Raw genomic sequence first — 16,771 nt, 5'->3', positions numbered from 1 at the left:
CTCCACCCTCCACCTGCTCCGTTCCGAGCTGCTGCTCCGACCCCCCCTCCCCCACTCTCTTCTTCCTTATTTATTTTTGTTTTGAGTGTGATGGTTTATATGTTTTTCTTAAGCAATATTTTGTATTTTCTACTATTTAATTTCCTTTGAGGTTTGTTAGCTGACTCTTATTTGAATTGGTAATATAAAAAGGCTTTCAGATTGTTCTATCGAGGAAAAGGCACATTTTCAAGATGTAAATGCGACCTAAATGAGTGTTTGGGAATTTTACCTCGGCCAAAGGGGTAATGTTTTCGGTCCAGCATGTGCTTTATCAGCAAAATTACAAGTCTGAATAACAGGGTGGACCGTGGACACAATCCTTATTTGTTACCAATTGAAACAGCAACGGCAGAGGTCTGAGCACTCTGAGTGTCCTAGTGATGGATGTATTGTAAGACAAAAACGTTTTAAATAAAACAAAAATGACATTTCCAATTTGATACAACTAGCCATATGGTTTTTTTTTTATATGTATTTTGGATGAACCGTCCGTTTTACAGTGAGTTGACAGCAGGGCTCCATATGGTCTAAAATTCAGCCTGGCTACTTATCAGCAGTCCTCAGGGGAAAGGCTGAGTGGAAGTGTCCAGGTGGGGGTGCCGGACCGAACATCTGGAGAGGTGGAGGCGAGGGAGGTGGACGTACTATAAGGACGGAGGTGTTGGAGGGCGACTCAGCGGGGAGATGAGAGCTCCTCCGGCTCCCTGCCGAGGTTGAGTAGGCCATGACATTTCCAATTTGCTCAAATTGATCGCCAGCCAGACCCTCTCTTCCCTGCCATCCCTCTCCCCCCCCGTCTGTGGTGGAGCCCATGCCCAGACGATGGCGTGTTATGATGAATGGGCTAAATGTCAAGGACTTGAAACCCAGCTCAGATCCTCCATGGCTACGCTCCATTTAGTATTCTGCCTCTCCGGCCGTGAGAGAAATTCGCCCCAGAGCTCAGGAATGTTGGTTTGAGATATTTTCCACCCAGAGAAAAGAATGCCTTTGACAAATGGTCCAAACAATGCATGTTCACGTGTCCCGTGTTGTCTTATTGCAGGGAACTGTCATTTGAAATAGTTAACGGCTTTTAGACATGGCACAGCTCTGTGAAATGCTGGGAGGTTGATGCTCTGTGGGACTGTGCTGAGGAGGTGATTCACAGTCAAGTTGGTGCACGGCAGCGCTGAGGGCCAGAATCAGTCGATAAGGAGTTTCGCCCCCACGCTGATGAGAACTGTGGCTCAGGCTCAAAGAAACTCCTCCGTAGTTAGCTACAGGGGGATACCTGCGACAAGGTCACGCTTAATTACTGAAGCGCACATCAAAGATTGCATTTGGAGCCCGTGTCGCATTTGTTTATTGGATTAAGTCTCCGGCAAAGCACACCAAGCAAGTCTGTTTTAAGCCTGACCTTCTGAGAAGCAACAGAGTCATCCTTTCATTAGCGAGGAGGGTGGTACTGCACCTCAATCCCCCCCCCTCACTTCCTCGCTACATAATTGAACATTTCCAAGAGCTATTTCTCACTTTTCACCAGACCTCACATCTTTCTCTTCTCAGATCTTTTTTTAAATTTCACAAGTGTCTGCCACAGGTATTCCTTTTTTTAAAATTGTTTCCAAAGAAAACTCAGCAAATGCCTTTGCTCAGGATGTGATGACACTGACACAACCACCTACATCGAGATGAGTTCAAAGAAAATGTAAGCCAGCTAGCTCAGCAAGAATCCTCCTACATCCTTAAACACTTCAACATGAGATGAAACCGCAGGTCATGTTTTGTACGAGAGCTCATCTCTCACTGGAGATGGTGCTGTCGTCGGGGAAGGGGGGGGGCACTGTATAGCGCGCTGATGTGTGAATATGAATAGGGACACACGGTGTAGCTTTCCCTCCTCTCCTCACAGAGATGTACAGTAATGAGGCACCTTGCTGAGGCAAAGATGCATCAAAAACAACATCACTATCGTAGGCGTTGCTGTTTTTTGCTCGCCGGTTGTGTCAACGTATAGGTGCTGCTTTCCACGCTATTGAAATCCACTTGACTTCAGAGGAGGGGTCCTGCTGAGCTCCGCTATGGTGCCAATGCTAACCTGATTTGGGTCTTTGGATGCTGCTCTGCTAGCCCACTGCTGAAGTATTGCGCTCTCTCTCTCTGTCTTCCTGCGTGGCGCATAGAGAAAGCAACACAATTGCTTCTCTTGGAGAGCACGGTGGAGGGGTTGCACCGGGTGTCATCATCTGACAGTTTTATATCAAAAGCCTTTTGCCAGACAAGAGGTCTCACTGAGAGCAGTCTTCCATTCAGACCTGGTATATAGTCTATTCTGTCTCAATGAGATCCTGTATTTCTCTTATATAAGAGGATGTATATGAATTCAGTTAAAGGTTACCTATTATGCAAAATTCACTTTTTCATGTCTTTTATACATCAACATGTGTCCCCTCTGTGTAAAGACATTCTGAAAGTTTCAGGAAAAAAGATTGGCTCATTTTTTGTCCTGATCCATTTATATAAAAACCTGTCTGAAAATAAGCTGATCAGATCTTGGCCACTTTATGATGTCATAACGTTTTTTTGGCTTGTGTAACCATTAGCCAATCACCAACCAAGGTAACACCCGCCCACCTTATCACCTGAATTATTATTCTTATTATATTATTTTTCATCTAAAGTAACAGACAGAGAATCAGCACTTTTGAAACAGGGCGGAAACAGGGGATTATGGGATGCTACAATGGGTGATCTGTTAGGGGTTTCAGCCAAACACTTCAGAGACATGTTTTGTATATATCTGAGACCTACAGTATAATATATTGATGAAAAAGAGTATAATAGGGGACCTTTCAAATGGATCTGTCAAATTGCATTTTCACAATGCAGAGTTGGTTTAGACATCCAGGATTTCTTCTCCGGCGCAGAAGATTCAAACCGGAGCTGGACTGAGAAGAAATAGTTTGATCCTCATGATGCATTTACACTTGCCAAATATTCTCATCACGCATCGCCCATTAGGGATAATTAATTTGGGTTATAACAGGATGGAAAATAATTTATGATCGCTTGCAGAATCACAACTTAATAAATGTTTTAGTTCATGTGACCTGAGATTAACCTTTGCTACTGCCCTGCTCTGCCTCGAGTGCAGATGAATACATACATTTGAAATGCGGCGGAGACTGCTGTGAATATTCAACTTCTTGTAAATGTTCACGTCTTCTTGTATTTTCAGCTAAAAAGTCTAGAGCCGTTTTTGCAAGCACTTTCACAATGTAGTGCAGTATTATTTATCTCAAAAATAGAAAACTTCTCAAACAGGACAGATGTATTGTTAAACAATGTTAGTTTTACAGTAATTTCAAATCATTTTTTTATGAATATGAACACAAAATCTTCATGATGTCCAATAATGTTATGAATTTAACTTGTTGGTTAAGATTCATATTTTATTTTCTTAAGGATTTGTTTTCCATTTCATCCAGTAAATGGCATGGATCCGCATCAGTGCTGAAAACAGTTTAATCACAATGTTTTGTACAATCTATTCAATACCGTAAATGTCTTGGTTGAAATGATAGGGCTTCAGGATTGTGGTTAAACCTTGTCTGCTAGAGGTTTTATATATTGCTAAAGTGTGAAGCTGGTGAAATGCGATGTGGGTATTCTTCTGCAATGTTCAAATCTCATTATTACCATTAGTCATTCTACACTCATTCATAAACTAGATGGATCGGAGGGGATCAGGGTTATTTTGCAACAATTTTCTGATTATATATTTCTTTATGTCTCTATTCATACTCTCATAATACAAATAACCTTGATATGAGCTGAATAATGACAAAGAGTGGGAGAGACAGAAACAGAAGGGAGACCAAAGGAGGGAGTGTGGGCGAGAATAAAGGCAAAAGTTAACAGAAACTTTATTCAGTCTGATTGTCATTATGGTAACTCATTAAAGTAAGATTTTTTTTTAAAATAGCCCTCCAAATCATAGGTAGATAGTTTCAAAATATGTTTATCGCTTTACTAATTTGGTTTCAATCGGATCTTATTACTGGAGGTGTGTTGCGTAGTGGGTTGTCCCTAGGTGTTTCGGATCAGGGGGTCACAAGTTCGAGTCCCACTGCAGTCAGCATGTCGTTGTGTCCCTGAGACACTTCACCCCAAATGGCTCCTGTGGGGATTGTCCACAGTATTGAGTATGTAAGTTGCTTTGGATAAAAGCGTCTAACAAGTGACATGTAATGTAAAGCGGCATCCAAGGATTTGAATTATTATATCAGCAGAGCTATGGAAGAGTAGATTCAGTACACGTTTATGTTTATAATGCCTACTGAAAAACAGGCATCTTGTCGACCGTTTTGTAATTTTCATCCATTTCACTTCCACTTGTTTTCTGGTTTTAAATGCCATTATACAATTTTATGACTGTAATTTTAAAATGGCTCCCAACAGCCAATTGTAGAGGCATGACCTGACCTCCTATGGATGCTCATCAGAGACCTTTTAGCTGCCGTATGACAGGAAGCTTGCTCCGCACTTAGGAAGAGCGGTTGCTAAGAAACATATTATCCTACCTGCTAGTCTACCTTGCTTTGCACATTGGCTCAAGGACACGTTGGTCTGTTATACAAATGGAGAGAGAGAGAGAGAGAGAGAACAGAGAGTCTAGGGATCTTTCTTGGCACAGTAGATGTGTTTCCATGAATGTATTATTTATTTGTATGCGTGTTTTGAAGCTGTTTCGCACTACAAAAGCTGTAAAGAAACTGCAAAAATGTCATTAAACTTCCTCAATTGCAAAAAAGGTTTTCCACTTGCTTTGGGTGGTTTTTGCCCCTGTTGAAAAATTGAATATAGAAACGCATTTGCTGAATAAATTCTGACAGTTAACTCGCATGACATCAATTGTTTTCGCTGTTGGTGTCTCCTCAGAAATATTCCCTTCGGATATTGGAACAGCATGATACATGGCATATACTAGTTGACATAAAAGAAACATCAAAAGTTGCCCATTTAAACAAATTCAAGAATACCATTTTTCTATGGTTGATTTGTTGGATGGCAAGGCGACTTGTTTTGCAACCTCTTCTTCTTCTACTACAGCAAAGCAAGCGTATAGCACCCACTTTCATGGAATTGTGTCACAGAAATATAAAAAAACTGTAAATAAAGTCTTAGAAAAGTGAATAGGGACACATTTGTTACCCTGAGTAGTGGTGACCTACTTTAGTCACATATGAGTAAATCATATCAACAGAGAGGAATGAAGATGATGCAGGGCTCGTTAACAAAAGTTTCCTATACTGTATCACCGTGTCAAATGTTATAATTATTATCGAACTTTGAACTCATTTGTTTTGCTTTTACATGACCCAGTAGCACTTTGTGGCCCTCTGTGTATTTACTGCTTGATGTTCTGAAACCACATGGAAGTGTTTCAGGATGTTATAAAATGTGTTGTAGCCATGTCTTTATGTGCATCTGTCTCTCTGCCACAGGAACACTAAACGCCCTCCTGAAACAGAAGGGCCAAACGACCTCCGAGGCTCCTGCGTGGTCGCTAAACGGTAACCAAGGTGAACGCTGGAAGCAGGCGAAAGTAAGCATCCATCCGACATCATCCTTCCAGGTAAGACTAAGAAACATAATCAATCCAATACGCCGCTGCACTCCTCTTGTTGCCCTCTATCTTCTTCTCTGACTGTGTTTGTGTGTGGAAGGATCCGTTTCCTTGGGGGCGGCATATTGATGTAGCACTTCACAAGCTGTGATATTAAGCAGAGAGGTGGACACTGTTTGCAATTGAAAACACAATATCACTCACGTTGCATTCAAGACGCTTAATCGTTGCGTGTTGAGAATACTCTCAATCATGTTTATGACTGCAGTTGTCGAAAGTAATTATAGTTTCAGCTGCACTTCTGTTCCCTTTTTTATTCTCTCCACTCTTCTTACTGCTCCAACACCACAAGGGTTCTTGATTAAAACATTTGTGACATTAAAAACTGAAACAAACACCAGCCACCTGCTGTTATTTTTCATGAAGCGCAATTTAGCAAAATTACGCTGTGTACTTTTAAGGTTTTATCTACTAATCATCCTATTGTTGTGGTCTTGCAATGCTGAACACATAACATGACAAACATTTCTCTCTGCAGGTGGTGCTCGAAGGTATCCGGGGAAAAGGCATCGAGGGAGACATAGCCATCGATGATGTCACGCTGGAGGAAGGGGAGTGTCGAGACCCTCCACCCAGTAAGTAACACCCCTCTCTGTCTCCTCCGTCCCCTCTTATCTGAGCTCCACGATCCCACTCTACCTCGTTGGACAAGGTGGAGATTTACGAGAGGGGATCTAATCTTAGACAGTTGCCAGCATTCAACCACACTCTCTGGTTGCCATAGAAACAGTGTTGTAATCACATGAATGACAGCCACGCTGGCTGAGTGGAGCACTGTAATTGCGCTTCAGGAACAAACAGAAGGTAAAAACAGAAAACAGGACACGGAAAATGGCCTGCAATTGACAAGGGGATATTGGACAATGTTTCCAGAAGCTTCATAAACTGAGATTTCCCTTTCATATAAATAGATGAATCAGGGTAATCTATTAAATGTTTCATGTCAATAGTGGAAAATAACCACATATATCCAAAAAAGAATCAGTCATTGATCTCCGTCTGTAAGATGTATTCTATTGTATTACTGCAAGATTATTATTCATTTGGATCCATTATAATTCAAAGCGACAACATGAATTAATTTACTTTTGAGTTATAGGAGTGGCCGCCCAGGCTGAGGACATGCTAAGAATTATGCATTTCAATCTCACATGACTTTATGTGAAAATGAGAAATATCTCATGGAGGGATGTTCGGAGGTGACATCAGACTGAAGAAGAAAGAGGTTCAGAGTAACTGTTTTAGGATCTGATCCTGCAGGCTAGTAGTTGTGCCTTGAAGGAATCATTTGAAATTGAATTTTTTGTAAATAATGTATTTGCTGTCTTGCTGAGGCTTGGAAGGAGAGATTCATACTACGTTGGCTTAGTTGAGCTTAGCTTAGTTTAGCATGAAGGCTAAAAACAGGGGGGAAATAATTTGTACAAAGATGAAAGTGTGTCCTTTTTGTAATTTTTGGTTTCTGAGGCTTGCCATGCCAGGAAGAAAAAAGAACTGTATAACTTCCTGTAAAAGTCCAAATTAATCTTATTTAAATGTTTGCTTCCCCTCTTTTCAGTCTTTATGCTAAGCTAAGCTAACAGACTGCTGGTACATGATGGATAATACATTGGGTGGTAATCATCTTCTCACCAAACTCTCCTCAGCGTATTTCCTAAAATGGCTTTCTATGGAATGAAACAGACTTATAATTTGATGTCCATGTGTTATCTTTTTATGTGAGTGTAAAGAATGAACTGCTAGCAATATTTTCAGTTTCTTTTCCTTCTTTCGTTGTAGATCTCAGCTCCAAGTCTCCGTCCACATCCTCCCATATATGGCTGCTATGCATCACCTTGGTGATGACCCTCCTGGAAGGTCAGAGGTGACCCTTCTCTCCGTCATCTCAGAGGCGAACATTCAGACCCTCCGTCTGTGAACTATACCCTCGACATCCAATCACCAAAGATTCATGCATCCTGAAAGCAGCAGGGGTCCCCTGGCAGACCACGGAGGGGCCGATATTAATGAAAGAGGGAAAAAATCATGATATAAACGTGACACAAAAAGTAATAAAGAAGACGCGCTAATTTTTTTAAAGAAACCTCTTTTACAGAAACACTCCTCGCTGCAGGACTCTGGACATCTTTAGGAGCACACAGACAAGTGGGCCATGAATAAGCCTGGACTTTCGCGAAAGAGTTCACAAGCATCGAAGGAGGACAGTTTGCAAAGCACAAGAACCCTTTTATGAAGTTATGAAAATATCTTTGGAAGGCGGTGGATATATAGACTAGTGACTTTTTTGAAAAGGAATAAACATTTCCCTGCTTACAAACACATGGAATCAGACCTTTCTCTGTGCATCTTTATCTTCATTTTCTTGCACCAGATGCCATTCAGCGACACTTGTTTTTCACTCTGGCCCAGCCTCACGTCACACCTTGGCATTTCTTTATCTGCTCGGTGCTGTACTGTAGAAAAACAAGGTCTCTGGCAACATTTAGTTCTGTCTGCTTACTCCCCTGTAGCTGCCTATGTATCTATTAACACTGTGCTCACAAGTCCAAGTGGCCAACCGGCTGTGTGGTGTCAGAACAATGAAAGCAGGAGAATCAGCGGAGGTGTAGACAAGGTGGACGGGAGGGCAGAGAGACGCTCAGGATCTGAAATGAGAGAGGGAGCAGAGTGGAGGAGAGGGAGAGAGGGAGGAACAGGCAGAGAGTGGAGAAAGGTCCGATCAGTGAGGCCTGACTCGAATATTCAGTCCGCCTGTGGAACAGAAGCCACTTTACTTTCTGCCATGAAACAAAGTGCCTTCAGATTACAAACCGAATCGTGAGCCTGTGTGTTAATCAACATCGAACACATCTCTGTTCATGTTTCCTCTGATGGGCTATTTTCTACATGTTTCTTTTGCCCCACAAGTGCTGACGGAAGGGCATGCGTGTTCAGAGGGAGTGTTGGGTTGTTTAAATACTGATGGGACAGTTGCCTGTGTGTGTGTGTGTGTGTGTGTGTGTGTGTGTGTGTGTGTGTGTGTGTGTGTGTGTGTGTGTGTGTGTGTGTGTGTGTGTGTGTGTGTGTGTGTGTGTGTGTGTGTGTGTGTGTGTTGTGTTTGTGCGTGCATGCTCCTATGCCTATGCCTCGGCGTAGTTCAACGTGAAGGCAGCATCCCAGGCAGAGCTGGCAGACCAGGTTTGGATACAATTTGGATTTAAAAAAACAGCAGCAACAATGAAAGTGAGGCTCTGGATCTTTTCCTGCAGAACGACAAGATTATACAGGAGGATAAAGACATGTGGTCGAATGAATACCCCCACTCTCTCTTCCCATAATTCTCCTTCCCTGCGGTGAGCATTTTTTAACAAAAGAACGACCGCTGAATAAAACATTGCGTTGTACAGGGAGGAGAGTAGGAACTCTGGGACTGTAGGCTCTTCTTTAGGGTCATACGCCTCGCCCCTACCCTCCACCATTTATATGGAACAATACAAGAATAAAAGATAATAATGACCATAATAATAGTCATGATATTTTATTACTCTAGCGAGAATGTTTCTCTGCTTTTACACAAACTGTGAAGATTGACTGTGGAAGATCTACCTGAGACCATAACCTTAACCAGCGGGGTTTTTAAAAAATGTATTGTAAAAAAGAGAAAATAAGAAAATGAAAAATTCCGTTCATTGTTGGTTATGACAAATGTTTTGAGGACTTGTGTCTTGTTTCTTCTTTTTATTTTGTTTCTGTTGAAGATGACTTAACTTCCTTTCTCTTCTTGTCGTCTCCCTTTGCATTGCTTAAGTATCAAAGCTGACGGAAGCATAAGAAGTAAAACCAATTTGGTAACTGTATAACTTGTAAATGTTAAAGAAGCTCTATTCAAAGGTTTATGATAAATGTTTTATGTTGGAGTACAGGAAGCACAACATACAGTTTAAGGTCTCGACATATAAAATCCATGTTATATTTCTCTGCACATACGTGACCAACTCCCACAGGCTTACCAACACAAGTCCGCGTTTAACAGCAAACTGATTATTTTGTACTCATTACATTCATATTTATGGTGCAACCAAAACACTAAAGGACAGAAAGAAGCCCGGTATGATGGAGTGATCATCAATGCAGACTGGGGAACGCTTCAGTTTGGTGTTGTGGTTGTTCAGCAGATGTAGCCTCTTCTATGGAAGCCTGAGTGGGTCATGTACATGTGTGAGCATAAAGCTGTGTACAATAGGTGTGATAAGAAACTGATACGTGTAAAGAAGATTAATATGCCAAGCAAAACAGAGCAGGATGATAAGCATTTCAGGGCATCCTTATAATACCATCATGGTCTGTATGATGTTATTACAGAGACATAATCACAGCCATTATCTGCTGTTTTTTTTGTGTTTTTATTTCTATAAGGCCAAGATCATAATGAATGTAAATGGACTTTTGGTGGGAGTTCTTTTCTTACAGTCTTACTATGTTTTCCCTTCTTTTGTGAGTGTGCTTTTGATGATGAGAACATTCAGAGGTTGTTTTCAACACATAAAGAACAAGTTTGTCTGACTTTGACACCATTTTCTAAATTACAAGCTCAAATGAAATATCCATTTGGGTAGTTGCTATATCCTCGTGTCGTATAGTAAATATTGAAAAGTGCCAAAGTGCCCCGTGCAGTCGTCACTGTCACTAAGCCTGGCATATGAGTTCCTTAAGATATTTTGAAACTGTTCCTTTTACGGCGGCCCTGAGCACCTTTTCAATGCAAATGTTATATTAAATACACCTCCGAGAATATAAATGATTAAAAATAACTGCTGGACTTAAATGAAAGAACACCTTAGGTATTACTTTAGTTTGAAAGTAAAAGTTTGACGTTTGGGAAAGGAGCTTCAACATAACTTTGCAGAAAGACTGTTAGCTTAGCTTAGCATCAATACTATAAACGGGGAAACTACAAGTCTTGACCTGTCCTCCTACCAGCATCTCTAAAGCCTGCTATAAACAGATAAAGCCAAGTGATGCTTGTTTAATCTTTTAAAAAGAACCTAACGTTTAAAATCAACACGTTTTGGTGTAATTGGCTTGTCAGGAAGCTAGCAAAGACATTAGCAAGCTTCAGAGGGATATTCTGGTAGCTTAGCGTGGTATCGATCTTCTCCTCTTTCTCTCAGCAAAAGCAAATAAACAAACTTCCATTCGACAAACATTTACTTCAAAATAACTCCCTTGAGTTCAATTCTTTCTTCTGGATAGTCACCATAGTGTGAAATTGTCTGAGCAATATCAACAGTAGCCTTTCAAAACCTATGACAGACCTGATATTTATTTCAAATGTGTGGATTATACTGTTACATTTAGGGTACATTCATATCTGCAAATCCACTGTGAAGGAAATCTTTCTTATTTCCCCAGGACAGCGGTTGAAATTTGACAGCTAAAGGAATTATAGTTTGTTTCCAGGGTATTATTAAGTGCCCTTTGTGTAAACAAAAGCAGTGAGTCTGCTGAGTACTAGCTTACTCACTCAGCTCTGCTCTTTTTTATTGATAAAAGTCCTCTAAAGCTACTTTAAAGTACAATTGAATTGGATTAACACTTTCTGAATATGTACATAGTGTGGTGCTCACTGACTATTATGACGATTAGAGGCTTCTGGAAGGTGTGAAGTGCTCCTACATTTGCATGGGGAATAGGTTTGAGGTATTAGTAGTTTATTCTTCATTGCTGTGTCCCAGATATTAACCGTTTGGGTAGTTTGGCACTCATGCAAGAGTTTGCAGTTGTAGTGATAATGTTAGGAATTTGAATAGGATTACAAAAATCAAATTATAGTATCTTTATTTACCAGAGTTGGACTGTATTAACTATACGTACTGCAATCTAAAACAACTGCCTATTGATGAGTACTAGATTCTCAAATGATTAGCTGATTGGAACTGGCTGTTTTCTTCCTGCTTCACAATCATTGGCTGATTACACCAGCTGACTCCAAACATACTATCACATCCATGCAGGCATACAGCATTGTCATGTGGCCTGATACCTTACACATTTATTTAGCTGATTAGCTTATGCTAATGTTATTTGCTGCCATAGCTCCCTGAAACAAACAACCTCTACCTTATGTAATGTGCTTTTGCTGCTTAGTATTTTAAAGCTCTCTTTAGAGCCTTTGCCACCAAATCTAGCTGTATAACCATGTTCTATTGACCTGACTTGAATATTTCGTCCCCAAAATGATAATTTGTATATTAATCACTAATTTCCAGTTGCCCTCTTGTTAAGAAATGTTGCTCTCCTTTCATGCCTCAAAAGGTAATGAAGAGATAAACAACAGAAACGTTTTAAATAAAAGTTGATAGGGACTCAGCAAAACTCCTACAGTATAATCCCCTGAACAGTGTGAATACTGTTTATGTGGCAGTGTTTTGAATAGCAAGGTATTAGCAAAAATACTGTGTTTGGTAAGAAGTGATCATACATCTGTATAGGAGTTGTGTGAGAGTTTATTAACAGATGTGTTGCACCTCATAATAAATGAGGTGCTGGGGTCAGTTTGTCAGTTCTACTGCATTACATTACATCGCACAGGTCACAGTATACACTAGGAATTGCCTTTCCTTTGTAACGCTGTCTAAAAGACAAGCAGATCGTTACTGCATGGAGAAAGGACAAAGCCATTTGGTATGTGGGAAGAAGGAAGCAGTCTGCAGTACAGTTTACACGGACAGAAATACTTTTAAAATGCAGCCTCACTTAACTTAACGAGAAAAATTACACATCTGACTCACTGATTTTGTGAAACATAAATGCTACATGTTGCTGTAATTTTAATAATTACCGGCGGATATTAAAAATACCAAGTAAACAAACAAGTATTATTTTTATAATGCTGTTACATACTTGAAGAAAATCTGTTATTTCTTTTGTGCATTCGTTGACAAATACTCAAAGGAATTATGCAGTTATGCCTGAATGTACCCGATGCTTACATTAATACCATTAAAATGGAGTTACTGTACCATTAAAGGATGTGGTCTGTCAGGGTTTGTGCAGGCTGCAGATTGGACATAATTGCCGCAACATGCAGTGCGCTCAAACTATTTCCCAGGTTCTTTGGTAAATTTGATTAAACTTATCCATGTGAGTAGAACCATGACCAGTTGCTATGCGAGAAAATGTAATTTAATAAAAAGTACTGCCTTAATTTCTAGAAAGTGCATATCTTGTAATATTCTAAACTACAAGTAGAACAAATCCTGCCTGAAGTCCTTTTCAGTTATGCTGCTAAACTCAGGCAGTTTTTATTTAACAAAGTTCCTTAAAAAGGTGTTTTACAACTGTAATTTACATATTTTAACCTCCGTAGTTACACTTATAGTCACCTTGTAATGTTTTATTCTCACCATTGAATAAAATGCATATTACCTGTGCTCTGGCGGTCGTTAAAAGGAACAGTCCCAACATTTCTTTTTGAGTAGAAATGTTTTCATTTTCTGTTCAACCTTAAGAAGGGCTTTGTCACATTGTGCCATTCATTGCGCTATCTTAGCTTCCCTAACCATTCAGTTCCACTAGCCTGATATCATTGCGACAGCTAGTTCCAATAATCACTACTCTACCAAATGGGGGCAAAGCATCGTGTTAGGGACGACCAGCACCGACAGAATTGGCAGTCACAGAAAGTGTTCGTATGAGGTACTCAAAATGTCTGTCGTATTAAACCTGAAACATTACCACTGTGTTGAATGTGTTTTTTTTTTAAAAGTGAAATTGCCATCTTAATGTGGTTTCTTTCACTTTCCCGCAGTGGCTAGGCAGCAGAGAGTGACTTCTCGACAGGAGGCTGACTGCAGTCTCACTAAATAACTGGAAGAGGTAGACACATTTTCAGAGATCTCATTTTACTCTGTCAGGAAAGAAGCAGTGTGTCACTGTTTGATGGCATGGCTGCTCTTTGTGACAACTTCACCAGAGGGAGAACTGCCACCTCTCGCTTCCTTATTGTCTCACTATTTCTCGAGGCTAGGCAGGAGCAACATGACCGTTCACACTGTCTCCATTTATACTAGTCCAGTTATTTAACATCAGTGGAGCAAGATGAAAAAACTGATATGTATTTGCCCCCCCCCACCCCCCCTCTGCGGCTCCAGAAAAAAGAGACCCCTGGAAATAATACGTTTGATACTGTAATATCAAGATTGATAAGAAAGCTGTGTTTCAGTGATGTTTTTTATCTTGTTATGTGCCAACACCCTGTTAAAATGACCTGTCACTCTTCTCTGTTTTGTGCTCTATATTTATATATGATCAGGCTTCTTTTTCACTGTATTTCTTTGGATTTATCACCCATTTTTTTTGTGCCATACCTGCAACTAATGAAAAAATAAAGAAAAGGAATATTTTATGGATTGAGTCAAATAAATGTTCCATTGTACGAGACAAGAGCATAATAAAGTGCAACTGAATAGAACACAATGTTCCATATTATAAGCGCTTAAAAGTGCTTAAACACAGATCCTCTTGTTTCTGTGGCTTGCCTTTACTCGACACCTCTGTCCCGGCAGTTTTTCAAAGAGAATGCCAAGTTATTCCCTCAGTGACCACCTGTCTCCCACTCAAAGGGCTGGAAACAAAAGCTTTTGTGTTGTGCAAATTGTTCCTTTGACAGTACTCCCCAGGTTGTGGCTCTGAGAGGAGCTCGCTTGCTCTCAGACTTGAGAGTATGTGAGTGATTGTGGTGAGAAAAGGACATCTGAGGGAAAGACTGAGCAATAACAATGGTGTGTGGAGGGGCTTGAAAGTCATCCAAAGGTTAGCCAGCAGGGGCTTTCTGACTGAGGAAAGCTTATAGAGTGTTGGCCACTGTACACCTGAACACAATGTTTCCCTTCCTTTTTGAAAGGCTATTCATACAAGAAAACTTTTTTTAATACAAACACAAGGTCACAACAATGGTAAAGAACAAAATACACATTAAAGGTCCCCTATTATACTATTTTTCATCAATATATATTATAGTTCTCAGTTAAATACAAAACACGTCTCTGAAGTGTTTGGCTCTAAACACCAAACAGATCATTGCAGCATCCCATAATCCCCTCTGTTTCAGCCCTGTTTCAAATGTGCTGATTCTGTCTGTTACTTTAGATGAAAATAAGGAGCCACTCCCCACACCCCTCTGAGATATATTTGGTGAAACAAATCACAATGGTGCTCTAGGAGGAGATTCAGGTGATCAGGTGGGAGGATGTTACCTTGGTTGGTGATTGGCTAATGGTTACACAAGCCAAAAAAAACGGTATGACATCACAAAGTGGCCAAAATCTGATCAGCTCATTTTCAGACAGGATTTTATATTAATCCATCAGGACAAAAAGAGACGGGGTCTTTTTTCCTGAAACTTTCAGAATCTCTTTACACACAGGGGACACATGTTTATGAAAAAGTGGATTTTGCATAATAGGTGACCTTTATAGCGGCAATAACTCCCTATGAGTTAGCTGCTGGGAGGCTAAAAAGTGCTCTTTGCTGTGACGCGTTCCATGTAAGAGTCCGTAGTCATTTGTACATTTGTTCCTACATCATATCCTCCAAACCGGCCTCCAACAGGTGACCTAAATACCAATTAACAACACCCACGTGACCATTGCAGGAAGTGATAAACAATAAGAATCAAACGTGATGTAAACAGAAATATAAGATAATAATACAAATAATAATAAGGCAAAACAAGCATTTTGGCTCCTATAACCTTTAATAATCATACATATAATAGTAGCCTATAGTTTTCATATACATAGTACAATGACATTTTAAGGCTACTACTAGTCTTGTCCTGGTTGTTCCATCAACAGGTGGCGGTAAACACACTAATGTGCAAACCAAGCAGGGAAGAAGAAGACTTTATTCCAGTTAGCATGGTTGAACCATAGCAGTTTTAAAATGTTCAACAGAAATACACTTTGCAAGTATTTAAGTGAGCATAGAAAGTCATTCAACTTAATTGTCCTCTAGGAAACAGAAATTGCAAGTTTGTAAGTAACACTGAATGGACACATTTGCAAGGGGAAAGGTAATGCTTCATGCTAAACTAAGCTAGGCTAGGCTAAACCCAGCTTCCCATCTACGATAAATCTTGTCTTATTTGTATCTAAATTGCAAGGCACATATCAGATATACTTGAGACGCTCAGTAATGCAACTCACTTATGATCGCTTTATGACCATTGAATATGTACAATAAATCTGCCCCAGGCTGCAGGTCATGTAGCATTAATCTAAAGAAAATGTGTGCGCCTCTTCACTGCATATACAGCCCAGTTCATGAAAATACCAATTTTCTCGGGTAAATAACTTCAAGAAAGTTAATAGGCTTAATTCTGTATTTCCCACAATATTGAAGTGTTATTCAACATTTTAAAAGGTTATTTAACCACCAGGCTGCAAATGATCAGGATCAGTATGATGTGTTTACACTGTGCAGGTTTCTTTTTCACAGTGAGGCCTTGCTGTAGGGGCTAATAGGCAATCTCCACCACACAAGCAGATTTCCCCAAGGCAAGGCTGTGTCCATACCCCTGAAAGGCAAGTGTTTTGACTGGGAGCGGAGAAATCTGCCAGTTGTGTTGTTTTTCAGCCCGTACCCTGAGGCACAAGCGGGAGAGTGTGATTGTTTTATGAGATGCAGATTTTGTCCTTTAAGCCTCAAGGCTTTCCTAAGGCTGCACACTGATTTCAAGAACGCTGAGGCTGTGTGTGTTAGTGTAGGACGTGTGGGAGCACACACATGTAACTGTGCGCTACAGCCTGACATGATGAGACATTTGGTTGTCATGAAAACATAGATTTAGCTTTGATCAGTATTTCCCAAATGGCGCTGTTTTGTGAATTTGTAGCCATGAAAAGCAATCAGAGACATGTGATGTCACGACCCGTAGATCTCACCTCAATATTCTTCCCGCATACATAAGTAGTATGTATAAAAGAAGGGTTGTAGCTTCTCTGCTAATAACCAAGTTATCTGTTTTAGTGCTTTCAGATTCATAAAAAAACTACATAATCACTGCATTATGGAGTT

The 16,771-nt window shown here is 40.3% G+C and overlaps 1 protein-coding gene across 1 annotated transcript in view; it reads left to right on the top strand.

Moving 5' to 3' along the window:
* Positions 1-14,096, top strand: part of LOC104956715 (MAM domain-containing glycosylphosphatidylinositol anchor protein 2-like) — a 48,547-nt gene extending 34,451 nt beyond the window's left edge. Inside the window, exons 7-9 of the mRNA XM_010784246.1 lie at positions 5,532-5,662; positions 6,192-6,288; positions 7,493-14,096. Of these exons, the coding sequence (XP_010782548.1) occupies positions 5,532-5,662; positions 6,192-6,288; positions 7,493-7,581 (317 nt within the window). The 3' untranslated portion in view covers positions 7,582-14,096. The remainder of the gene's footprint in view (positions 1-5,531; positions 5,663-6,191; positions 6,289-7,492) is intronic.
* Positions 14,097-16,771: the final 2,675 nt, after the last annotated feature.

The sequence above is a fragment of the Notothenia coriiceps genome, unplaced genomic scaffold, assembly GCF_000735185.1.
Source record: "Notothenia coriiceps isolate Sejong01 unplaced genomic scaffold, NC01 NC01_scaffold00026228, whole genome shotgun sequence".
Classification (NCBI taxonomy): Eukaryota; Metazoa; Chordata; class Actinopteri; order Perciformes; family Nototheniidae; genus Notothenia; species Notothenia coriiceps.
This window is presented reverse-complemented; position numbering and strand designations above follow the sequence as displayed.